This window comes from Marmota monax, unplaced genomic scaffold, assembly GCF_021218885.2.
Source record: "Marmota monax isolate L192 unplaced genomic scaffold, Marmota_monax_Labrador192_F-V1.1 WCK01_AAM20220418_F8-fsc00111, whole genome shotgun sequence".
Taxonomy (NCBI): Eukaryota; Metazoa; Chordata; class Mammalia; order Rodentia; family Sciuridae; genus Marmota; species Marmota monax.
Window position 1 is genome coordinate 3,933,480 of NW_026695067.1, and position 26,277 is coordinate 3,959,756.

Consider the following 26,277-nt stretch of genomic DNA (forward strand, 5'->3'; position numbering starts at 1 on the left):
CAGAATCCCCAAATTCATAGCATGGTCTGTGGAAAATCTGAGAGTCCTGCCACCTCACAAATTTCCTGACTGTGTGACACTTGGGCACCTCATCAGAAAATGGAAGCTCCCGAGGCCTGGCCAGGGGCCTGCCATGCCAGGGACCTGCAGCTAGTATTTCAAAAAGCAATTCCTGGGCAAGAGAAAAAATAGAAGTCTCCCAGTCACTTAGTCCTCCCAGGTGTTCAGGGACATATAGCAGTTTTCTCTCCTAGCTTGTTGTACCCCTCCCAGGAAGAGATGGGGAGGGGTTATAGAAAGCAGGCACCCCCTGGTTGAAAGAAGTTGCGCCTTTGGTCCTGTATAACCTGGAGCAGGTCAGAGGCCTCTTGAGCAAATGCAGGAATCTTCACTGTGGGGAGCCACTCTGAATGACCCACCTTCCAGTCCTGAAGCAAGAGGCTCTAATCAATCACTACATTTTGTAGTGACTTGGGCGTTGTCTCAGCCCAAGAAGTAGGTGTGTCTTCAGATGTAGGTGTCAACCCTGAGGTTGAGTTACACTCATCTGTTGCTTGTAACCCTGCCCCTTCTGGCCTTTTCCAGATAGAACTTACTAAAGAACAAGAGTCCCCCCAATAAAAGCCCACTTCTGAACATGCTCCCGCTCAAGCACGCACACACTCTCTCTTTCTCTCACCAGCCTCTCTCGCCTGACTTTCTCTTGCTTTCCCTTTTGGGGAGCCTGAGGCAGACAGCGGAGCCATCCAGAAGTTTGTTTAAAGGTAAAGTGTGTCTGTGTTTTATTTGGTGTCCCTGGAAAATCATGAGCGACCTTAAGTTCAGCTGCCCGCGCAGGTTGGGGGCAGCACTTCACCATATATTTTTTAAAATTTTTATTAGTTATTGATGGACCTTTATTTATTTATTTATTTGTTTTTATATGGTGCTGAGAATTAAACGCAGCGCTTGCAAGGTAAGCGCTCTGTCACTGACCCACAGCCCCAGCCACATCTTCACCATATTTTGATGATGCCCTTCTTCACCATCTTGGCCTGAAAACACACTGAGTGCAGAGGTACACCCATAACAGAAATCAGTTCAACTCTGCTGGACGCCGCTGTGCTGGGAGAGGACTTCTTTCACTTTATCCACAATGGTCTCCACCTCAGCCATAGCGCCCAGACCTGGGAGCAAAGTTCTGTGCTGTAATCAAGGGAGGGCCGGACAGCTAACAATGCTTGCAGCCCCCTGCCCAAAGTTCCCCATCACATCACATCCAGAGATGAAGGCCTAAAAAGGCCAGGCCCATCACTGCACCAACAAGACCCATCAAACCCCTCCTAAGACACCCTAGAATAGTCCCCAGGAATCATTCCACTAGTCATCCTTGACAGTGTGTATGCTAAATGCCAGTGACTCTAACAAGCACTTTTACTTATTTTTGTAATACTAAAGATTGAACTCAGGAGTGCTCTACCACTGAGCTACATCCCCAGCCTGTTTTTATTTTGAGACAGAGTCTTGCTAAGTTGCTGAGGCTGGCCTCAAACTCGCGATCCTCTTGTCTCAGTCTCCCAAGTCCCTGGGATCATAGGCATGCACCACCAAGCCCAGCCTCTAGTAAGCATTTGATATATGTTATTTTATCCTAACAACTCTGAGAAGCAAGAATTAGGATTCTCATTTTCCAGACAAAAGAATTGAGCTCAGAGAATAGTTCTACCCGAGGTCACTACAGGCCAGAATATGAACCCCAAAGCTGAGCCCCTTCCATAGTCATGGGATGTAAGCCTGATAAGATACCTACCTTGATCTCCACACACCAGCTTCTTGTCCACACAGGGGATCTCCACATAGCCAAAGGCCTTGAGTTGGTCCATCTGCTGTGCAGTAAGGGGGTGTTCCCACATGACGGTATTCATGGCAGGACAGAAGATCAGGGGTTTGCTGCGGTCCCAGGCACGGATGACACACGTCTGTGAAGAAGGGGGAGGTCCTGCTCCTCTGCCTACCACCCCTTCCTAGCCCTCCTAAACCATCCCCACTGTCTTCCAGGCTACAGTCAGCAGCCCAGTCGGAGGCTCAGGATGACTGGGTGCCACCTGTCTCATGTCCCTGGGGTTAGGGGACTCCTCAAACCTCACCATCTTTCCTCAAGCTCTGGCACAGGCACTACACACAGCAAGTGCTCAACCAATGCCTTCAATGGCTCAGCCACCTCCAGCAGACCTCCCTCCTGTGTGTAGTCTCCCCGCATCTAAGCTTGACCCTTCTCCATACTGGCTTGTGTCTCTTAGGTAGAAGCAACCCTAGGGAGCAAGAGGCAGGTGTCGCAGTTCACCAGAAAGTTAGGGACCAGACGGCTCATAGGGAGACCTACCTACCACCAACTCTACTTCTGAGCCAATTAAACCATGGCAATGAAAACATCCAACACATGACAAACACCTTCTCTCATACTTTATTTCAGGAACCCTCATTGTGACCCTAGGAGAAAAGCCCTGCCCCTTTCACAGATGGGCAAGCCATAGTTCCCTGCAGGGTGAACTGCTGCCCAAAGTCACACCTGGACAAACACCAACCCGTGTAACCTTTCACTGCACTGGGCAACCTTATTGTCTCCTGAAGCCAGGCCATCCCACTGAGGTACAGACCAGAGTAGCTGCGGAAGGGCCTAACAGCTCTGAGTCCTTAATGCCATAGGCTTTGAGTTCTGAGGTTGCATAAATCAAGTGTGTGTGTGTGTGTGTATAAAAACTATTTGTGAGAACCTGGACAAATTGTTTAATGCCAGGGCCTCAGCTTCCTCTGCAAAAGGGCCCCCTTACTGGGTGGCTGTGAAGACTGAGGGTGTGAATGCTTTCAAAATTCTTAGCATAGGGAATGGTACCAAGAACAGGCTTTCAGGGCGGTGGTTCCTGTTATTACTACAGGACAGGCTTATTAGGTTGGGGGCTGCCTCAGGGGGAAATAAGTTTCCCTGTGCTCTGACTACACCAGGCACCTCCTCTTGGCCAGGAGCTCCTTGGGGAGACAGTGGCTGGAACACTCCTCCCCAGAAGTCCATCTGGGAAAAGAAGAGGATGTGCAGAGAACAATGCTATGCACAGGCCAGGCTAGAGCCTGATCCCTTGGTGCCCCTGCCCTCTCCCAGGACAGCAAAGAGCCTCAGGATTTGTCTGCTTGCGTCATCCCAGACACTAGCATTCGTTTCCCATCAAGTCCTCTCAATGTGCAACAGGGTTATGAGTGGACAGTTTCAGTCACACTTCCTCTTGGCCCCATGCCACCTGATACTTCTGCAGAATTCCTGAGCATACCTAGAAGAGCCCCTTGTGTGTGTGTGTGTGGTATGGAGACGGGGGCTGGGCTAGGGTTTCTAAGCCCTCATCAAAGGAAAGCACACCAACCCACATACCAAGGATGCTGACAGTTCAATTTTTATAACATTTGATATTCTTTAAAACATTTGCGCCTTCAAGTGAATTCCTTTGAGGCAAATAGCCAGACTTGGGAACATATTCTACTGCCAATTCTGGAGGAGAGAACCCCCAAAATTTCAGGGAGTGGCAATGGCCTTGAAGGAAAAAAAAAGGACGTAGAGCTTTCAGGAGACAGAACTCTTAGAGGTCGGCCGAGACTGAACTCTGAGGTGGGTGTGCTACAGCACATCAGACGCCCCTGACCAGGCAGTGGGAATCTGAGAGTTTGGTGGGATGGTACAGACCACCCCACTCTGAGCTGCTTCAAGAAAAGCAACAGGGTATTTCTTTTGTTTTAGTGCCTGCTGGCCAGGTTCCAACACTACTGGGCATTCTTTCTATCTTTCTTATTTTAGTTGTGGATGGACACAATATCTTTGTTTATTTTTATGTGGTGCTGAGGATCAAACCCAGTGCCTCACACAAGTGAAGCAGGCACCCTACCACTGAGCTATAGCTCCAGTCCCTTTTTTTTCCCTTTGTACCAGGAATTAAACCCAGCAGTGCTTAATCACTGAGCCACATCCCCAGCCCTTTTTGAGATAGGGTCTTGCTAAGTTGCTTAGGGCCTCACTAAATTGCTGAGGCTGGCTTTGATCCTCCTGACTCAGCCTCCTGAGTTGCTGGGATTACAGGCCTGCGTCACTGCACCCACTCCTACTGGGCCATCTTGATAATGCTGCTCTCAGATCTCCTTCTTTGCACTTGCTCAGGGCCACACCATCCAGGCGTGTTCTGCTCAACCTGTGCTCTTGGTCAAGAGATGCTTAAGTCACTAGTAGATTCCCCAGGAAGGCCTCAAGAGCCCCCTGACAGTCGGCACAGTGGGGCTCACTGACAGGCTCACTAATTATCTCTTATCCGACCCCCACAAAACCCTAATCCAGCTTTAGTATTCACCTTTTTCACCATGGTAAACTAAAAAACTCCCAGCTGTTGACATATGGAAAATTACTTCTGACCACATACATACAGTATTTTATTGAATGTCTACCACATTCTCAGTAAAGCAAGGCAGTGACTCTGCTATCAAAGGACTAACTGGGGCCTGGTGTGGTAGTGCATGACCTTAATCCCAGCTACTTAAAGAGGCTGAGGCAGGAGGATCTCAAGCTCAAGGCCAGCTTGGGCAGTTCAGTGAGACTCTGTTTCAAAATAAAAATCAATTAAAAATAAAGGGTTAGGGACATAGCACAGTGGTAGAGTACCCCTGAATTCAATTTCCAGTACTGAATTTTTAAAAAATGGACTGACTAATGGTCACTTAAGACCATCATCACCCATCAGTCACTATACACGTGACTATGATAAAAAACCCTCTTCTGCCAGGGCCTATAATAATTCCAGTGACACAGAATCTGAGTCAGGAGAATCAAAAGTTTGAAGCCAGCCTCAAGAATTCAGTGAGATTCTTAGTAACTTAGAGACACTGCCTCAAAATTAAAAAAAAAAAAAAAAAAAAAAAGACAGAGGTTGTATATCAGTGGTAAAATGTTCCTAGGTTCAATCCCCAGTACAAAAACAAAAAACTACTCTTCTTCCATAATGAAAGCCCTCTGTGTCCTTAGCACAGTCACTAGGACATGGGAGGTAAAAGCTTAATAATATATGGGGGAAAGGTAATAAGAAAGAGAGAGGAAGTAGAAAAATCACACCCAAATAGTTCCAGGATGATCATATAATCAAATCAGGAGACCAGCAGATCCTCTTTAAGAGTGACAGTTCCCTGGCTGTCACAGAGGCCTAAGCCAATTCCTACTTTTGTATATCTGAACCTCTCCTCCACCGTTCATAGGCAATTATCTCTTGTTCTGACTTTTTCTTCTTTTCTCTCTAAACTTTCTCTAATACACAGGAAAACTGAGTCTTAGCCTTGGGGCTAAAGAGCTACAAGAAATATGTTTCTATTGGAGATCTATAAGGAAGTAAGCACCCTTATCAGATTGCCCACATGTGCATATATCCAGATCCTGGTGAGGCAGAGCTGAAGGGGAAGGGAATGGACAGCAGAAGGCAGCCATGATGGAAGACAAAGAAAGCATGGGGCCAAGGCTGGGCATCTGACTGAGCACTGGGAGGTAGGCAAGAGGTGGACACACCCAGAGAGCATCAGCAAGTCCAATGGATCTGCAGGCCCAGGTCTGCTGCCCACTTGCTGGAGACTAGTCCCCCTAGGGGCAGTGGAGCCAGGGGCACCACATTCTTCCTGAGCAAACCTGGGTCCCAAAGTAATAGGTCTTCTTGTACAAGGAAGTCTGCAGCTCAGAAAAGTGGGAGAGGGAGGGATGAGGATGCCAGGGAGTCACTCACAAGCAAATTGTCACAGATGCCACTGGCCACCTTCCCCAGGGTGTTGGCATCGAGAGGAGCCACTAGCATCAGGTCAGCCCACCTCCGCAGATCAACGTGGAGAACTGGGTCAGAGCGGTGCTTCCACATCTGGCAGAGGGAGGAAACAGTGTCACTCTCTATGTGATAGGGGGAGGGGACCAAAGCAATCCAGGTACAAACCAGGAACCCAGGGAGACCACCTGACCTCCCTGCTCAAATCCACCACAGTTCCCTCTCATAGCTCGGCTGGCAAGCACTGGCCAAGCAGCCAGCAACCTGACAGAAACCAGGCCTGAGGAAACAAACGCCCCTTGTCTCTCTCAGCTATTCCCTTTATGGTTTGGTTTTCAACAGAACTGACATCTGGCAGGGAACTCCTGGCCTGTCTGCTTGAGGCGGATGCTTGGATTGTCCAAGCCAGTGGAAGGGCTCTGGGGCGATGAGAAATGGAGGGGGCGGGGTTGGGAGAAGAAGCCAGCCAAAAATGTTCAAGATTGAGAATGTTTAAAAATGCCTGGCAGGGCATCCCTGTGAGGCCCACCCTCCGCGTCTGGTGGGTCAGCTAGTGCCCGCCCCTCCACAGGAGGGCAGAGGCAGAGCCTGGAGGCCATGGGAAGTGAGGCACTTTCCACAGCCCTGACGCCAGGAGCCACGTGGACAAGGGTGGTGGGAACAGAGCTCCTCTGTGGTTTCATCAGCCCAGATAAGTACAAGGACACTCAACCTCAGGCACTGGGCCAAAGCTGAGCTCTGCCTGGGAAGGGAGGGACTGTGGGCCTCCCGCAGGCCAGAAGCTAGACAGATGTTTTCCTCTTCGCCTTTGCCCAGATGGCCCTGACCGCTGACTTCAGCCCAGCCTGTCTGCTCTGGCCGCCAGGCTAAGGGAGGACAGTTCTGTCCTGTTGGTAGAAATGCAACAAAACTCAGCCCTAGGGGCCCAGCACTAACCTCCCATTCATCAGAGTCACTGTAGAGGGTGACAGGAATGTCCTGGGGGTTGTAGAAATGTTTGGCTCTTTCAGTTGTGACCACTGTGACTTCCAGCTGTCACCAAGAAAAAGTAGAGGAAAGGAGAGAAAAGGAGGGAGAAATTGTTACTGGAGCTACAGACTTGGAGGCCACACACGGGCCAGGCAGGCAGACGTTTTCCTCACAGTCTGGCTGAAGAGAGGACTTCCCCAGAGCAGTGAGCCCCATGTTTGTACAGCTACTTCCGCTGTCACCCAAAGGTCAGGCCTGGCCAGGTGCAGCTGTTTCACTTCCCCATCTGAGGGGCCACTGAGGACTGAGTCACAAACTATCCAGTGCATATAAAGCGGCAACTCTTGCCACTTAGGCAGAGTGAGGCCAGGGGCCGAGGCAGGGAACCCAAGGCAACTAGTGAGGCCACTGAAGTCAGGAGGGGCGCACGAAACAGCTCACCAGCTCTGTGCCACATGGCAGTCCTGCCCTCTGCAGGCCAAGGCACAAGATCTGGGACTGGCAAGCTAAGTCTGCATCCACACACCAGTGAGAGCAGTTTCTTCTCTATTTCTAGGAACAGGACTCGTGGGCTCAGGCTGCAGTCAGGCTCCCGGAAAGCCAACCCTGTGTGCCCAACACTCATAGGGGAGAATGAGTTTCCCTTTACCTGACCCATTTACAAATCACTAATACAAACAAAGAAGGTGTTTAACCTGCTCCAAAGAACAAATGGCTGAGAGAAAAAGCACACACACATAGTGTGAAAGGCCCTAGATGGGCTGGCCATCATCTGTAAAAGAAGATGTCAGACTAACTAGTTGGCAAAGTAACAAAGGGGACCAGAGGAGTGGCTGGAGGGGAAGGGTGTGGGAAACCACAATTTTGGGGGAAACCACTGAGTTAGGAGAGGACACTGAGTCCCAGAGGGAAAAGAACCAAAGGTAACATTGACAGAATCAATGACTAACCATGGCAATGGGCAAGGGCAACAATATCTGGAGCAGAGCCAGCCTGCAGACACTCTGTGTGTCCTGCACAGGTTATAAACAATTGTGAGCTAATATGGAGATTGGAAGATTTCACGCAGGAAATTCAATTTCCTGACTTCTCGTGCAAAAGCAAAAACTCTGGTGCTGTTGGATCCACATTCCTACTTGATAAGGACTTGGTGGCATTGGTCAGGGTGCTCCTTTGGATGGGGCATGTCTGAAAGGAAAGTGAAGAACCAGGAGTCAGGTGAGCGAGAAATGAAAGACGGAGACCAGGCCGAGATACACACGAGAGTTTATTTATCAGAGCTGACAAATAAAGGCCATCTCTCAATAGACAGAGAGAGGCAAAACAGGCTTGGGGTTCGGGACTTTTATGGGGCCAGGTGGGTCCTAATGTGAGTGGTTAAGGATGGGGTTGGTATGAGGGAGTGGTGAGCCTCTCTCAGACAGGCCCTTGAGCAGGAAAGCAAAATTTTTCTTAAAATGGTGGCTGTCACTTAAGATGGCCATCCAGATGCTAAGCAAGGACCTTACAATGCCCATGCCAATTCAGCCTAGTCACTACTCCTCCTACTGTCCCCCTGAGGCCCACTTTCCTGTTGTTTTCTGTCTTTAGTACAGGGAGTGGGGGTAGCCATAGTCTACACAGCACCTGAGAGCAAAGCTGGGACCAGGGGCAGATATGTCACAAAGAAGAACTAAGGAACAACTGAAGGTCTGGGGCTCCTGGCTCTACTGACCTGTCCATTGCCTGACCACTTCCTCTAAGAATCTACCATCCCCAGGACTTGCTCCAAACCTCAGGGACTTTTTAGAGGTCCTTTAAACCAAACCGCCAGAATACTGGAGGCTCCTCCTCAACAAACCTTGCCCAGTTCTGAGCAAAATGGCAAGTAAGCAGGGTTGCCTTGTCTCTCCATAGAATCCAGGCCTGGAGAAGCTACTGCACTTGCACAGGCAGAAAGAGCAGAGGGAGGGGGACCATGCTGAGGGTCTTGACTTCTTCTTGGGGAAGTGTGAGACATAAAAAGTTAACATAACCATGATTAACATAACCATGATTATGGTTAACATAACCATAACAATGTAAAACTCTCAAACCAGGAGAAGAAAATTCAATTTACACAAAAAAGGAGAAGCAGCAGCAGACAGAAAGTAGAAAGCATTAAGTAAGATGGCAGAAGTAACAGGGTGCAATGGTGCATGCCTATAATCCTACTAACACAGAAGGTCAAGGCAGGAGCATCACAAGTTCAAGGCCAACCTCAGCAACTTAGGAAGACCCTGTCTCAAAATAAAAAAATTTTAAAAGACTAGGGATGTGGCTCAGTGGGATGTGGAGCTCCCTGGGTTTAATCCTCAGTACTGGAGAGAGAGAGAGAGAGAGAGAGAGAGAGAGAGAGAGAGAGAAAGATGGCAAAATTAGTAGTGTAATAGGAATTAGCGTAAATATATAATGAGTTGCACTCCTGATCAAAATTCAAATGCTCATCTTGAATGTTTTTTAATTCATCAATAGGTTGTCTAAAAAGACACATTTCAAACCAAAGATACATAAAGGTTAAACAGAAGAATAAACTTCCAGTTAAAACTCTCAAGAACAAAAAGGAGGAAAAAATGACAGCCACTAGGACACGTCAATACATTTAAGATAGAAGTGGAAAGAAGTATTAGAGATGAAATGAGATCAGATGAGATGAGATTTAAAAACCAAATTCCAAAAACCTACAAGGCAGCTAAGAAAAAAGCCCATTAGAGACAAGGAGCCCAAGGAAATCTCAGGAATTGGAGGTGCTGAGTACCTGGGAAGGTGGGAGGGACAGACAGCTGAATGTAGATGGACTGCACCATCTGCCAAAAGGACAGTGAAGCCCCCCAGCACCATCCCAAACTGCCAACATATCACCCTTCTCCATCCCAAGTGTTGTCAGATTTGGAACACTTGGCAGACAGACGTCAAAGGAGAAATTCTGCAACAGAAGTATCTACAGGCTGCCAGAGAATTTTACTATATCCTAAGAATGCTGGGTCTACCAGGCAGAAGACTGGTGAGGTCTTTTCTGGAAAACCCAAATGATCCTGGGAACACAGGGGTATAGTGGGGAAGGAAACCTTCAGATATTAAATCTGTCAGAACATCTCATCCCAGCTGAGTACAGGGCAGTGGGGTCCTTAGCAGTGACAATAGTTTCCAAAAATCTGCTTTTCCCACCCAAAAAGAAAGAGCCAAGGAATATCAGACATTTGCGGAAAGACCTTTAGCAACAGAAATTAGATTAGCAGAAAACAGAAACTCAGAGACAATGCTGGGAGAAGAAAATTTAAAGGTTAGAGTTCACAATAAAGAAACAAGAACATAATGCTATTTTTAAGAAATGAATATTCAGGGAACAAAAAAAAAAGCTCCTGGATATTAAAATCAGAGTGAAATAAGAAACTCAATACAAGTTTAAAATAAATCTTCTGGAAAGTAGAACAAAAAGATAAAAGTTGGATAATGACAGATTAAAGATGTGAAAATCAGAAGAGACAATACAGGAAGCAAAAAATCTAATAATGAATCACAGAAGGAAAGAACTGAAAAACAGAGGTGAGAAAATCAAAAAAGTAAAAATAAAGCCAGGTGTGGTGGCACACATTTATAATCCTCACTATTCAGGAGGCTGAAGTAGGAAGATCACAAATTCGAGGCCACTCCAGGAAACATGGTGAAATCCCAATCCCAAAAAAAGAAATAAAATTAAAATTTCCAGAACTGAAAAACTCAAAGGTGGGAAGTACTTACTCTGCCTGCAGGAGTTCAAGCAGGTGTCCCTACCAAACTCCCATGGAGTATCACAGCCCCACGTGTCTATCAATGCAGCTGAGCCCACGAGGGCAACTCTGGTGGCTATGCCCCCCCTGCTGATGTATACGCAGCTTGCAATCACCAAAAACTCAAAAAGTTTTCATCCATGCTGCTGCTAAGCCACCAGCCTCAGACTGTACATGAGCAGTTATCTTTCTGGTCCCAAAAGTAGTCCCTCACTCTTCCCTGGTAAATCCTCCCTCACTAGACTGGCCCGTAGTTTGTCAGTTTACTGGGAGATCCTGAGATCTCAATCCTATTGCACCTCTAGGCATTCATGTAACCATCAGTAGCCCCCAGAGATACTAATCCAAATCAGCATCAAGGATAAGGACAAGGGCAGAGATATTCCACAGGATCCACTGCCTTGGGGTGTGGGTTGGAGTTGGGGGTGAGAAAGAATCAAGAATGAACTCTAAGTAAGGTGTTTCATGAGTTTATAAACAGGCTGACAATGTTCCCAGATGGTCCTGGAGGATGTCATAAAATTCCATCAAAGGTCTTATCTAAATCCCAAACTACTACCTCATATCCAAGATAAACTACAATCAATATGCCTTTCCTAGTAAGCACTACCTAGCCCCAAAGATACCCATTTCCAAAATGCTTTTTAAAGCATTCACAGCCTGTCTGTAGTAATCTGTAAAGCCCACCTCCTTCACCTTTTTTAAAAATATTTTTTAGGGGCTGGGGATATGGCTCAAGCGGTAGCGCGCTTGCCTGGCATGCGTGCGGCCCGGGTTTGATCCTCAGCACCACATACAAAGATGTTGTGTCCACTGAAAACTAAAAAATAAATATTTAAAAAAATTCTCTAAAAAAATATTTTTTAGTTGTTAATGGACCTTTATTTTACTTATTTATAATGCAATGCTGAGAATTGAACCCAGTGCCTCACACATGCTAGGCAAGCGCTCTACCACTGAGCCCCAGTCCCAGCCCTTCCTTCACCTTTTTGATAAATGGGCATTAGCCATCTCCAGTTTCTGGCTCCTCTGGTATTTCTTTCCAACACATTCTGAAGGCCACCAACCAACTCTCTGTGACCTCAGTACCCCAGACCAGAACTAGTCCAGGTTAGGAGATGAATCACCCAACCTGGGTTCAGGGATCTCCAACCACTGTTTGTCCTACTTTTAAACCTCAAAAGGAAGATGAAATGAAATGGGACACAAGGGATTCCTCCCATCCCCCACCGATGTCACACCACTGGCCTCAAGCTCCAGACACTGTTCCATTATTCTTTTCCCCAATATTGATATGTAGAGTCATTTTGTTTTTCCTAAATTTCCCCATAAACTTCAGCTCACTCTGGGGGCCTCTGTTCTGTGCTCTAACTTCATCTTTGGTCACGTGTCCTCCTTTCTTTTTTTTAATTTTTATTGGTTATTGATGGACCTTTATTCATTCATATGTGGTGCTGAGAATCAAACCCACTGCCTCACACATGCTAGGCAAGCGCTCTACCACTGAGCCATAACCCCAGCCGCAGCGTGTCTTCCTTTCTATTTAACTGCTTTCCATCTCCTTCAGTAGGGGGCTTCCCAGGCAGCTGCTCACACACTGCCTCCTCTTTCTCATGGGAATGGCTGTCTTTCATGTCTGAGAGCTTCCCAACCATCCTGATCTATTGGCTAGTTAAGAATGTCCCAAGCCACATATGATGGCAAACCCCCATAATCCCAGTGACTTGGGAGGCTAAGGCAAGAAGATCACAATTAGTAACTCACTGAGCCTGTGTCTCAAAATAAAAATAAAAATGGCCGGGATGTAGCTCAGTGATAAAGCACCCCAGTTTCAACCCCCAATACCAAGAAAGAAAGAGAACATCCCTGGTTCATCTTCTCTACTCTGAATTTTGGAAAGTTGCTTCTTGAGGATCTAGTGCCCTCATTCTCCCCAACTCCCAAACTTCCTGCCAACTCTCAAAGGGTCTATACCTTAATGCCAGTCTTCAGAAATATTCCCAATTGGCATTCCCTTTGTTCAAGGGCTCCCTCCTTCCTCTTGGCTCTACCTTTCTTTCCTCTACTCAAGGTCTCAGAGCCTTCATATTGCACCCCCCACCCAGGGTCTATGAGGCCTCCCACCCTGGGCAATAGTCCTACTTGATTCCTGCTAAGCTAAGCACTTTAGTTGACCTCAGCCTCTCAGCCTGTGTATCCTCCCACACTTCACAGTCACATTATGAGGAAGCCTCCTAGGTCAGTGTCTTCACCTGAAGGGTACAGTGAAGAACATGTGATGGGCAGGTCCTTCCCCAAGCCCCTCTCTGGCCCCACTGAAGCAGCCACCTCTCCTGGCAGTGACCTGGCCCCCAGTGCTGTAGGGCAGGCCCAGGCTCGTTTTTCTGGTTTTATAGGGATACCAACTTGATCTGAGTCACCAGCCCTGCAGGCTTTGTTCTTTCATCTTCATTCACTCAGCCAAAAGGTCCTGGGAGCCAAGGGCTGGGTGTGGGTCTGTATACATTTTTTTTAAAGCATGTGGTATTACCTTCTAAGTTACTAAATAATTAAAACTATTCACTCATTCACCCTGACCTTTTCCCAGCAAATGCCCAGGAGCCCTGCCTGGTAGGTCACAAACACCTCAAGGCCAGGAACTCTCTTGGGCTTTCTCTTACACCCTCACGGGACCTGACAGAAGCAGGGCTGGGCACCAGTACCACAAAAAAAAAAAAAAAAAAAAACACCATCGCGCGTGCGCGCGTGCGCACACACACACACACATCAGTCTCCTGTATACTACAACATTCCTGAAAGGCAGCTCTTTGCTTGCTCTCCTGCAGAGAACCCTAAGAATAGTTTTTGTATCTTTCTTTTCTTTCTCTTTTCAGTACTGGGAATTGGACCCTAGTCCTCACATATGCTAAGTTGTGCTCTCTACCTCTGAGTTACATCCCCAGCCCTACCACTAACATTTTTAGCTTGAACTTTTTTGTGTGATAAGACTGAGACCTGGCTAAGACCCTATTCCATAAAGCAGTCTGCATTTTTATTTTATTTTCATTTTTGGTAATGGGGATTGAAACCAGGGGTACTTAACCACTGAACCACATCCCTAGCCCTTTTTATTTTTTTTTTTCTTTAGTTGTAGATGGACACAATACCTTTATTTAATTTATTTATTCTGTGGTACTGAGGATTGAACCCAGTGCCTCATACAAGCTAGGCAAGTGCTCTGCCACTGAGCTACAATGTCAGCCACCCCCCAACCAGCCCTTTTTTATATTTTATTTAGAGACAGGATCATGCTAAGTTGCTTAGGGCCTCACTAAATTGCCAAGGCTGGCTTTGAACTTGTAATCCTCCTGCCTCAGAATCCTGAGCCACTGGGATTACAGGGGTGCACCTCCACACCTGGCACAGTCTACATTTTGTCTAGCATTTATAGAGATTCTTTCCTGAAACCAGTTGAAAGTCTGATTTGTTTTTCCCTCCTAAAGAGACATCAAGAATCCCAATCTAGTCAGGCGCAGTGGCGCACACCTGTAATCCCAGCAGTTCGAGAGGCTGAAGCAGGAGGATCGCAAGTTCAGAGCCAGCCTCAGCAACGGCGAGGTGCTAAGTAACTCAGTGAGACTGTCTCGTAATAAAATATAAAATAGGGCTAGGGATGTGGGTCAGTGGTTGAGTGTCCTGAGTTCATCCCAGGTATACCACCCCCCAAAAAAAAGAGAGAATCCCAATCAGAAGTATGGAGTTCCTAAATTGGAGTATGGAGTTCCTGCAGAGGCAGGGAAGGGAAATAGAAACAGAATTTGGGGGTGACACTTCAACTTCTACTTTTAGGATCCTAGTCTGGCCCAGGTAGTTTCTTGGGCAGATTATCAAAAGAAACTGTGCAGAAAGTACTCTGCAGCAAAAGGATGAGACAAATCTCGTGGCCCCAGTTCCCACTTCCATCCTTGTCTTCCACCCACTACAATCATTAGGCAGCAGCACCACCACCTCTTGGTTTGACAACCAAAAAGTGTCTCTGGACATTGTCCATTGTCCTGTGAGAGGCAAAACTGCCTCGGTGGAAAACCACTACTCTACAGCACTATCCAACAGAACTCTCTGCAGTGACAGAAATGGTCCTGTCTGAGCTGTCTAGCATAATAGCCACCAGTCACACGTGGCCATTGAGCATTCGAGGGTGGCTGATGTGACCAAAGAACTGAATTTCTGGTTTTATTTAATTTTAATTACCTTAAAGTTGAATGGGTTAGCAGCTATCATATTGGTTGGCGCAATTCTGCTATATGCAAACAAAGTAGAAAAGCCCCAGCTGGAACCTATAGCTGAGTGACCGCAGAAGAGCTGAAGTTTATAGTGGAGAATATGATGATGGCTCCACAGGAAAGCAAAGAAGATTCTAAGAGGATCTATCAGTCAGGGACTCAAACCATGATAAGGCAAGGCACAGGGCATTGGTGGCTCAGGTCTCTGGGCTGGCATGTACAGCAGAGGACCCTGACATTGGGCCCATCAGTATTGACAGTGACATGCTCCTGATCTGTGCCCAGGACCTAGTGGGGCATGGTGGTGGCACGCCTATTATCCCAGCTTCTCTGAAGGCTGAGGCAGGAGGATATGCTCAAGGTTAACCTAGGCAGCTTAGCAAGACCTCTTCTCAAAATAAAATAAAAAGGGCTGGGGGTGTAGCTCAATGGTAGAGCCCTTGCCTAGCATGCATGAGACCCTGAGTTCCATACCCGGTACTGTAAGAAAAAAAAAAAAAAAGATACCGCTGATTCTAATCTGAGCATGGAGGTGTCAGGTATATTTGAAGTAAAAGGACTCTTGGTACCCAGTGCAGTCAGCACATGGGACAGGAGTTGTGGAGGTGGCTTCATTAACAAATGCCTAAGTATCTCGATGTCTCATAATGATGCCTCAACTCAGCAAACATCTACTATACACCATGGGGCCAGAGCTGGCAAGACAGGAGCTGTGCCCTCAGACAGGGCTCAGTCTAATTCAGAGGTGGGGCACATAGAACCCTGACTCCTAACTATAAAGCAGGACCGACGAAGGCAAAAGTCCATAATTCCTAGGGGTTTTCAACCTGGCAGCTTTGGTAGGCTTAAGCAACGAATGTCCAGGTTCCAAGTCTGACCTCAAATTTACTTGCTGACAGAAGTCAGGACACGTGGCTTCAAGCCCAGTTTTGCCAACTTACTTGCTGAAAGATCTCAGGCGAGTGAGTCTCTTCCTCTCTGACCACATGGTTTCTATGGGTTGATCCAGCACACTGGGAAACCTGGGTCCTTTTGTAATCCTTTGGCTTTCCCCACTTTTCACACATGTGAGTTTCTGCCTGCAGAAAACAGGCATTCTCTCACCTGCTTCCTGGGGGAGTTGGTATTCTAGTCATATCAGCACCTCATGCTGTGCCATTCCCTAACTCAAGAAAATTCCCAAGAACAAAACCAAAAAGGCAGGCTATAGAGGCTCTCCATGGGGATATTGTTCTAGGGCATCATGGAAGGACACTGGGGTGCAGGACCCTCTGTCTGAAGCCCAGGGCTGGCTGCCTCTGAGCTCACTCCCTACAGGTGCAGGGGAGAGGTCTGCAGGGCAGGGAGAAAGGGACCATTCAAGCCAACAGAGGCACAAATACAGGCCTCAGAGTTTCCACAGCAAGACTACAGAGCAGGCAGGTGGCCTCTTCCTGGAAAGAAAGGAAAACCTCAAACCAGGCCTGGCTTCCCCTGCTCTCCTTCCTCAGTGACCACTTTAAAAAAAAAAAAAAAAAGCAAAAAGTTACAGCGAATGTTCCATAATCCCCGAACAAAAGTCCACTGACATAAAAAAAAGAAAACAAATACATAAGTTAGGAAATGAAAATTGAAAAAAATGATGCAAAATGAAAAATAAGTCTATTTCTGCAAGGGAAACAACATCCAGAGGAAAAAACCGAAGGCAAAAACTCACGTGTGAACACACAGAGGAACCACACTATGCTCCAGAGGTCAGCAAACTTTCTATAAAGGGCCAGATAATGTTTTGGGCTTTGTCCCATTTACTCAACTCTGGAGGAGCGCAAGTACAGCCATGGGCAATATGTAAGTGAATGGGTGTGGCTGTGTGCCAATGAAACATATGGACTCTAAAAGGTGAATTCCTTGCTTTTTCTTTTTGGTACTAGAGATTGAATCCAGAGGCGTTTTACCACTGAGCTATATCCTCAGTCCTTTTTATGTATTTATTTTGAGGCAGGGTCTCACTAAGTTAGCCAAGGTTGGCCTTGAATTTGCAATCCTCCTGCCCTCGCCTCCCACACACATGTGATTACAGGAGTATGCCACCACACCCAGCTCATTTAAATAAAAAATATTTTTAGCTGTAGATGGACACAATGCCTTTATTTTATTTATTTATTTTTATGTGGTGCTAAGGATCAAATCCAGCGCCTCACACATACTAGGCAAGTGCTCTACCTCTAAGCTACTGCCTCAACCCCCAGCTCATTTTTTTTTAACTTCTCTTAACCACTTAAGAATGTAGAAATTGGGGTTGATGATGTAGCTCAGTGGCAGAATGCTTGCCTCACATACACAAGACCCTGGGTTTGATCCCCAGCACTACAAAAAAAAAAAAAAAAAGTGAAAATCATTCTTAGGCACAAGTTGTACAAAAAGAGGCAATGGGCTGGATCCGGCCTGTAGGTGAAGTGTGCCATCTCCTACTCTCTGCTTATTTCACTTCTATCCCAAGAATAGTCCCACGTCAGTATGGAGAGGTACACCTCATTTTTCTGTACTGCTGCAAACTAACTCATTGAGAGGCTATGCCATAAGTGCACCATAGCTTGCTTGTATTTTTTTTTTTTTTAGTTCTGGGGATTAAACTCAGGGGCACTCTACCACTGAGCTATATCCCAAGTCCTTTTTATTTTAACACAGAGTCTTGCCAAATAGCCGAGGCTGGCCTCAAACTTGCAATCCTTCTGCCTCATTATGCAGAGTCTCTGGGATCACAGGCACACACTGTCTTGCTCAGCTATACCACAGCTTTCTATAGTTCAACATTTTGTTTTGAAATGATATACAATGCTATAATGAACATTCTTGTACATATGGTCAACTTTTATAAATATACTCTAAATAGTTTAAAGAGCTAAGAACACTTAAAATTTCTATGTTGCCAAATGTTCTTCCAGAAAAGCAGAATTTATTTTGTACTGCAAATGAGCCAGACTCTCTTTCCTTCATCCTTGGCAATCCTAGATGTCCTGATGGACATTCTAGAAACTTATCCTTCTCTAAAGACCCATGTACTTCCTTAGTGGAAAGTTTCTCACATTTAGAATCCTCTTCTACCTCTCAGCCATTAATACCTGCCCTGAGAAGCTACTTTGGTGTCTGTCTTCTTCTAAGTTTGAAGGGTGCAAGCCAGGCTGCCAGCCAAAGGGCAGAGAGTGATTTGAACTAATAGCCCAGATGTAATTGCTGCCCAATTACATGATGATTAAAAAATGCAAACCCCCTGGAGCTCCTGGACTCCAACCTCAGGCTACCTATAGGTCCTAGTCCCTTTTGCCTCCACATCTAGAATCTTCTAGTATCCACCTGACAGAAGCTCTGGAGATGGACATCTGAGTACCTGTCTCCCCTTAACTGCATGGATAAAAGAAAATTTAAGCCAAAAAGAACTGACTTTCCCAGAGTTCCAGCATCAGATATCCTCTCTGCTCAGCTGCTTCTCTTAGCATAGGGTTGTCCCCTACCAGTTCCCCCCTCCCACATATAGGCTTGAGGACTTTAGGGTATCTTCTCTCCCTGGCTGCTGGTATGAGATTATGACTAAATCCACCCCTTGCCATAGGCCACCACAGTCTCCCTGATCTGGCTCTGGGGTGGCAGCACAATGACCTTTAGATCAGTGGCTCTCCGGGACACCTGCACATACTGATGGATCAGATGTAGCTATGAGCCAGGTCTGCAGAATTGCCCAGCTCCCAGCAGCCTACAGCCCAGCTGTTCAATGGCTAGTCAATCCCGGTGTCCTGAAGGGAGCTCAGTAAAGCCTTGTGCACATGAACTCACAATTCAGCAGGCAAAGAGTTGAAAGTGACTGCTCCAAGGGACAAAGACTGCTGGGGGGCAGGGCAGAAGAGAGAAACAGGGAGCTCAGGACCACTAGGAAGGGTGGTAGTGTCTAACATCTGGGGCCAACTCTAGGTAAACCTGGGATGTCTCACAGGAACATAATTAGCAAAGCTAGGCATGGTGAGCTGTTTACCTGAAGAGGGATGAGGACCCTCACTTTGTCAGGGAAACTGTGGTTCCATGGCTTTTTCCATATGGCTTTCTCACAAACCCCAATACCTCACACTATGCTGCTGGCCCAAGGACAGGACATGGGGGAAAGTGGGGGTGGTGGACAGGAAACACACACACTGTTACGTGCTTCTGCATGCCAAGCTCTGTGCCTAGTTGCTTGCACAAGATGACAAACTGTCATCTCTGTCATCTGTGTCCCCAGCCAACACCTCATGGTACCTGACAAGCACGTGGGGGATGAGTAGCAATAATTATCCCTATTTTAAAATGAGAAGGGCAGGTTCCAAAGTAAAGAGGCTTCCCTCCCAGCTCAGTGCCCTCTGGCTGCCTCGATCCAGTTTCAACCCCAGCCAGAGAGGGAGGGCCAAGTCCTGTTCCAGACATGGCCTGTCCTCCCAGGAGGCCCAAGCTAAAATGCCTGGGGTAGGCTGGACAGCTTCCCTGCTCCAGGCAACCCTTTCCTCACACCCCCCATAAATGCTGGCTGCGTGGGATGGGAGGAAGTGGCGGGGTTGCCATTTCCCCTAGCTCTGAGGCTGCCCATCTGTTTCCTGGGATAGGACTCCCTGCCCCCATCCACCCTGTCCCGGAAACTCACTTGCTTTGGGTCTATGAGAAAAGGAACTACATGGCTCCCTCCTTTCCCAGGGGGTGGAGACAGAAGCTCTAGCTGCTGCAACCCCTTCCAGGTCTCCCACCCTCAAGGCTCTAGGTGTCTACCTCCTACCAATGATTCTGGGCACACAAGAGGGTAGCCAGTCCCTGACAGCACTGCCCCCAAACCACAGCATCCAGTCTCAAAGCAGCCGTGAGTTTCTCCTCCCTCCCTCCTCTGGTCTGGCTGGCAGTTTCACTGCTTATCCCAGCCTGGAAGGTGGGGTGAGGGGGTGACTTTCTGGGTAGAAGTCTGTGGAACATTAAAAAAAAAAAAAAAAAAGTAAAACAAGCTTTCCCAGACCCCAATGCTGTCCTCACAGTCATCTCTGGGTGAGCAACGCCCCCTGCTGGACATGTCAGATATAGCTGCCTGAGCCACTCTACATTAGGGACTAAGCAGATAAACAAGAAAAAGGCACAGCCTGGGCCTTAACATAACAATGCTGACATAACAATGCTCCCAAAACTATGGCAGATAACATGAGCAATGTCCAAAGTAACCTATGGTTCCACATCAAATCAAACCACAGGGCTGTGGGGTTGTCGTCTATTGGATTTCACGTTGTTTAAGGCTTTGAACTTTTGCCCAAAATATGAAACTGACCGAAATTGAGGTGGCCTAGCCAAGAACGGGGGGCTAGAGTTTCCAACCTCAAAACAATGTGGGGTTCCTTGGGCATCTGCAAACACCTGAGGCAGCAAAGTTTGAAACCAGAGCTGTGGGCAATGAGGAGCCTTTGAGATTTCAGTGCATTTGACAGGACAACCATGGTGTCTAACAAAAGAATAGAACCCTGGTGCTCAGAACCAAGTGAAAATGGGGCAGAGGAGCCCAAGGCACAAGTGGGGGCCGAGAACCTGCTGTATTTACTCAGCCAGCCTCCTTCCCACAGGATCTCACGGGCTCTCAGGGTCAGTGTATAGGAACTCAAACCCCCACCCACAGCATCCTTTCCCCATCTCCCTTCAAATCCTGTCCACATTATCTAATCTAATCTAGCTCCTGCTTACACGGCCCACACACGAACACACCCAGAAGAGCTCCACAAATACCATGATTAAGAAAAAGAAAATCCTGCCAGGCATGGTGGCACATGCTTACAATCCCAGCGAAGCAGGAAGATCACAAGTTCAAGGCTAGTCTCAGCAATTTAGCAAGGCCTTCAGAAATTTAGTGGGACCCTATTCCAAAATAGATAGATAGATAGATAGATAGATAGATAGGACTGGGGAGGGGGTTGGAACTGTAGCTCAGTGGCAGAGCGCTTGCCTAGCATGCGTGAGGCACTGGGTTTGATCCTCAGCACCACATAAAAATAAACAAATAAAGGCATTCTGTCCATCTACAACTACAAAAACAAAAATTTAAAAAAAAAAAAAGGACTGTGGACATAGCTCAGTGGTAAAGCACCCTGAGTTCAATTCCCAGTACAAGAAAATCCCACACACTGAAGAGAAATAGGCTGGTATCATTATACAATAGTTACTATCATTACATGATAGTATAGTAATGATGACTGTCTAATGTCAGAGGCCACTACACTTGTCTAAAGAGGATACTCACCCCAGGAATGTCCAAAAGCTTTGACACCAAAAAAGGCAACTTCAGAGCAGCAACACTTCCGGTGACACCCACAAGAACATGGAATTTTCTCTCCACCAAGGATGCAGCACCTGGACATGATTCCATGTGGGGTCTAATGGCTTAAAATTCTGGGAGCCTGCAAAGCCTGGACTTCATAAAGCTCTGTCAGCATCTAGAGCAGAACAAATGATACCCTTTCACTCACACATTCAACCAAAAGGTATACAGAGAATATCATGTTAGACCCTACACCAGATGCCAGCGAGCCTCAGAGGATCCCCACAGTCCCAGCTTCTGTTAACACAGTATGATTAGAAAGTCAGACCCCCCCCTCCCCCACAGGCCTGTTACAATGTAATGTGGCAAATGCTGTGAAGAAGGGTCATACCAGGTATGGTGACTGTCTCATTGAAAAGACATTCAGGTTGAATCCTGAAGGAGAAACATTTTTTTCCAGAAACAGGAGGAAATGACTTCAAAAGATGGAAAATCTTATAAAGGTGGAAAGACCTGAAAGGAGGTAGGAAGTTGGGAGAACAAAAAGTAGCTCAGTAGTGAGGTTGAAGCGTGATGTAGATATTAGGATAAGGCTGCAAAATCAGGTTGAGGTCAGAATGTCAAGGGCAGTGAGACCCTGGAGTTTTTATTTGAGAAAGATGGTGCTGGTACTGGTGCTGCCAAGAGTGTAGAGGAGGCTGGGGGTGAAAAGATGGAGAGTGAAAGGAACTACTGCAGCAGACCAGGCTGACTGGTCCAAGGGCGTAGTAGTAAGAGATGGAGTCCAAAGATGCTTGTGAGGCAGAACCCTAGGCAACGAGGGGGACTGGGTACTCCCAGGAGTTGAGAGATTTTGGCCTCTATGGCTCTGACTCTGTAGATCAGCCTGAGCACCAACCTACCAAGGAGAAGCAGATGTAGGCCACGCCACGGGACCAGCTAGCTGATTTCCTCCTTTGACTCTCAGATGTTGATAGAAGTAAGTGTTCCTGAATTTGGGGGCAGGCGAGGGAGGTGTCAGGTTTCGGGCCTTGACCTTGGATCCTCCTGTCTTGGCCTCCTAAATAGCTGGGATTAAAAGGGTGGGCTATCACACACAGCTGAGTGTTCATAATAGAACTGAGGGACATACCAAAACCTACATTCTGGCAAGCTGGGCCAGCAAACCACACTCCATCAGCAACAATCACTGAGGACTGAGTTCAACTCTGGGCAAAGGACCTCTAGAAAATACAGCTGCTACCATCAGGGAATCTATAAGTAAGGTTAAGAAGACAGAGATCACACCCAGAATTACTTGAAACAGGTCCTTCTCTACCATGTACCTTTTTGGTCATCACTGACTTAATTTGTATAAGTTTTTTGCCTCTACCTCCAACAGCAAGTTCCCTGCAGTGTGATCATGTTTAACCATCCAGTGCTTTAGTCAGCTTTTTTCATTGCTGTGACCAAAAGACTTGACAAGAACAACTTTAGAGGAGGAAAAGTTTATTTGGGGCTCATGGTTTCAGAGATCTCAGTTCACAGATGGACAAATCCAATCCTCAGGGCCTGAGGGGAGACAGAATATCATGGTGTAAATGTGTGGTAGAGGAAAGCAGCTTGGAACAGGGCACCAGGAAGCACGAAGAGCTCCCCTCACTACAGACAAAATATAATCTGCAAGGGCATGCCCCCATAGACCTAGCTTCTCCAGCCATGCCCTACCTGCCTACAGTTACCACCCAGTTAATTCCTATCAGAGGATTAATGAACTTATTAGGTCAAGGCTCCCATAACCTGATTTCACCTCTAAGCTTTCTCACATTGTCTCACACATGAATTTTGGGGGGACACTTCATATCTAAACCATAACACCCAGTCACTAGCCTACTACCAGGCAGTCCTGAATGTCTGCTGAATGATTGATAAATTGCATGCTGGGGCTGGAGAAGTAGCACACTGGCAGATCACTTGCCTAGCATGCTGGGAATGCTGGATTCAATTCCCAGTATAGTGGGGAGGAGGCTGTACCCTCTAGACACTGTGGCCTGTGAATCAGAAGCCCTGGATCCTGCTCATAGTTATACTTCTGACTTGATATGTAACCTAAGTCTCCTTCATGTGCCAAATGCAGTTAGGATGGGTTTCTCTCTCAAGCTTCCTCCAGTAGAAGCCTGAGTCAATACATAAAAGACAGTGGTAAGGGCTCTTTGTACAAGGGAGAAGGTCTTAAGAAAATGCTCAAAAAGGGCAGAATCAGCAGCATGAGGGAAACCCAACTGACCCAGAGGAAGAACTGGTAAACAGCTGTATTTCTACTGGCTACCTTCATAGCTCCATGGAGTCCTCTCTGCCCAATATTTGCCTTTAACTCTTAGTATATATCCATGTGAGCAGATGATTTTTGGCTCCAGTATCCCACTTCTACATGGAAGGGTCTCCAAGGATTCAGACCCTTCTCAGTAGGGGTTAAGCATAGGCTGGTTTCCTAGAGCAAGACCCCCCAGGGTTCCATTTGCCAGCAATTTCAATTTCTATTTCAGGCCTAGCCAGGGCCATGCTGGCTCAGAGTTGAAGAATTGAGTTCATCTGGGAACTAAAAAGCCCTATTAGCAACTAGCAAGGTCCACAGGGTCTCTAAGCCAGTTTCTTGTCAGAGTACATTGGTGGGTAACAGAAGCACATTCTTGGTTCTTTGGGAAAACCTACCTGCCAGATCTCAAACTCCGACCTAGTTCCACCCTAGCCTATCCTATTAGGACAGGGAGATTCCTGCAAAACCAGAAGTTCAATTACATCTCTGCAGCCCCTGAACCTCCTCTATAAACAAACTGAAAAATTCCTACGAAACAGGCTACAGTAAGCAATCAATTGAAGATGGGCCCAGTGGCACACACCTATAAACCCAGTAACTCAGGAGGCTGAGACAGAAGGATCACAGTTTTAGACCAGCTTCAGCAACTTAGTGAGGCCCTGTCTCAAAATAAAAAATATATATATAAAATTTAAAAAGGGGCTGGGGATATAGCTCAATGGTAAAGTGCCCCTGGGTAACAATCCTCAGTATGGGGCAGGGGCCAGTTGGCAAACAGGTGGGTTATAGTGCTAAAGGCCATGATTACTGGGCCTTAAGGTCCCAGGGCACCAGCCATGCAGGTAACCCACATCCAGAAAAATGGGAGCTTCTATTCCTCCTATCCCCCACCTGCCCCACTTTCTTTTTTTGGCTCTGGGGATTAAAGCTAGGGATGTTTTTACTGCTGAGCTACATCCCCAGCCCTTTTAAAAAATCTGAGACAGGGTCTTGCTAACTGCTAAACTGAGACTGGTCTCAAACCTGCAATCCTCCAGCCTGAGTTGTTGGGATTACAGGCATGCACCACTGTACCTGGCTTTTCTCTTTTAGAAAGATTATCAGAAAGAGCAAGGAGCCTCAGCATGCAATGGCTAAGTCTTCCTCTCTGAGCAGTTTAAATAAAGGGCAAAATGGAAAGATTTCAGGGATATTTGCCAGTAACAACATGGTCAAGAGTAGAACCAGAATAGAACTAGGGCTAAAAAAGGAAGCAAGGTAAGCAAGACAAGACAGGGTATAAGCTGAGCCCAATTCAGGAAAGATGAGGGACTGGAACCTAAGACAAAACAGGCCCAAAGGAAGATGGATAAGCAGGGCTCCTGAAAGGGCTGGGGATGCAGCTCAGTAGTAAAGGCATGTGTAAAGCCCTAAGTTCATTCTTGGCATATTAAAAACAAAAACCCGAATCCTTTAGCCTGCCATCAAAGCCCCTCACTACTGACCTAGGCTGACCTTCTACCAATCAATACACTCTATCATCTACCCCAGCAACAACGAATAACTTGTAGCTTCTCAAAGTGTCACTCTGCACCAAAACCCAAAGAAAAATTAAAACTCTTCTCTAAGCCTAGGTAAGACAAGGAACTCTGCTGGAAACACTCGAAGCCTTGGTATTTCTAATAGAGTACTTTTCTCTCAAACCAGAGATAGGCATGCTTGACTCTGCTGATCCTGAAATTTCCTGTGGGCACCTGTCCAGGAAGCCACATGTTGGAGAGATCCCACACACACTCCAACTATTAGATTGTAGTGACTACTGCTACCTCCCAGCCGCTAAGGCAGATGTAGAAAAGCCCTGCTCCAGGACACCCACCACTGGCCTAACTTGGGAAGCTCTCCTCTTATTGTCTAACAGTTTCCACTATTTCAAAGGACAGCAGGCAGTTCTCTTCTGACAAAATTCGCCCTCGCTCAATTTTTACATGCTATTCAGCATTTTCAGGAGGTTCCTACAGATAAATCCAACACTCTAGAGCTTTCATTTTTCGATTTCACTACCTTTTAAAATACTGTCCGACTGGGCGCGGTGGTGCCTGTAATCCCAGTGATGCTCCTGTCAGGAGCTCGAAAGTTCGAGGCCCCTCTCAGCAATTTAGCTCTGTCAAAGCGCTCCTAGGTTAAATCCCAAATACCTTTTTTTTTTTTTTAAAGTTAATTAATATACGGTTTGCCCTTTGGAAAGTCCTTGCTCCTTTCTTAAAGCAGACTCACATGGCTTTTGTTTTTTTAAAGGTGAGCGTTAAATGCGAGAAATTATAAAGCCTCCTTCTACTGAATTAAACAGCGCAGAACAAAAAATCTCAAGAGTAACGCAAGTCAAAATGAGTGGACACACATGTAGATATATATCCCCCACTCTGGGTTCAGTGGTCCCTATTGCTTCTGCGGGCCCCCACGAGTACCGGTTGGTGAGGTCTCACAGGCTGTATGGGCTGTCTATACGTCCACACGCGGAAATATCCCCCCACAGCTCCACCCCCACGTACACACAGCCGCAAGCACAGTTTCTCCCGCCTCCCCATCGAGTACGCCAAGACCCAGCTTCCCAGCCCCTCCGACTGCTCACCCGCGCCAGACACCGGGCGCGTCTCGTAGGCAGTCACCAAATACCGCGATATCTTGGCTGCCCTTTCCCACAGATCCTGAACGGTACGCAGCCTCACGAGAGCGCACAGAGATTGCACAACCTTCTGGGAGTTGTAGTCTACGCTGAAAATTGTAGTCCACTCCTCTGACTTCTGGGAGTTGTAGTCCACTGAGGGAATAGGACACTCACAGACTCCAAGCTCTTCACTTCTGGAGCTGAGGACTTGCCTAATTGTAGGAC

At 47.0% G+C, this 26,277-nt stretch overlaps 1 protein-coding gene across 3 annotated transcripts; it reads right to left on the minus strand.

The window, feature by feature from the left end:
* Positions 1 to 860: 860 nt before the first annotated feature.
* Ppcdc (phosphopantothenoylcysteine decarboxylase) lies at positions 861 to 26,128 on the minus strand. 3 transcript variants are annotated; one of them, XM_046428058.2, is made up of 7 exons: positions 26,017 to 26,086; positions 22,015 to 22,180; positions 21,095 to 21,287; positions 6,744 to 6,839; positions 5,775 to 5,903; positions 1,790 to 1,958; positions 861 to 1,166 (listed from the first exon to the last, which is right to left on the minus strand). In XM_046428058.2, exons 3-7 carry the CDS (start codon positions 21,218 to 21,220, stop codon positions 1,081 to 1,083), a joined length of 606 nt encoding a protein of 201 aa, XP_046284014.1. In that variant the 5' UTR covers positions 21,221 to 21,287; positions 22,015 to 22,180; positions 26,017 to 26,086; the 3' UTR covers positions 861 to 1,080. The 3 variants fall into 3 exon arrangements, with proteins under 3 accessions (XP_046284014.1, XP_046284016.1, XP_046284017.1); XM_046428060.2 differs by lacking the exon at positions 22,015 to 22,180 and having other exon boundaries at positions 26,017 to 26,128; XM_046428061.2 differs by lacking the exon at positions 6,744 to 6,839 and having other exon boundaries at positions 26,017 to 26,088.
* Positions 26,129 to 26,277: the final 149 nt, after the last annotated feature.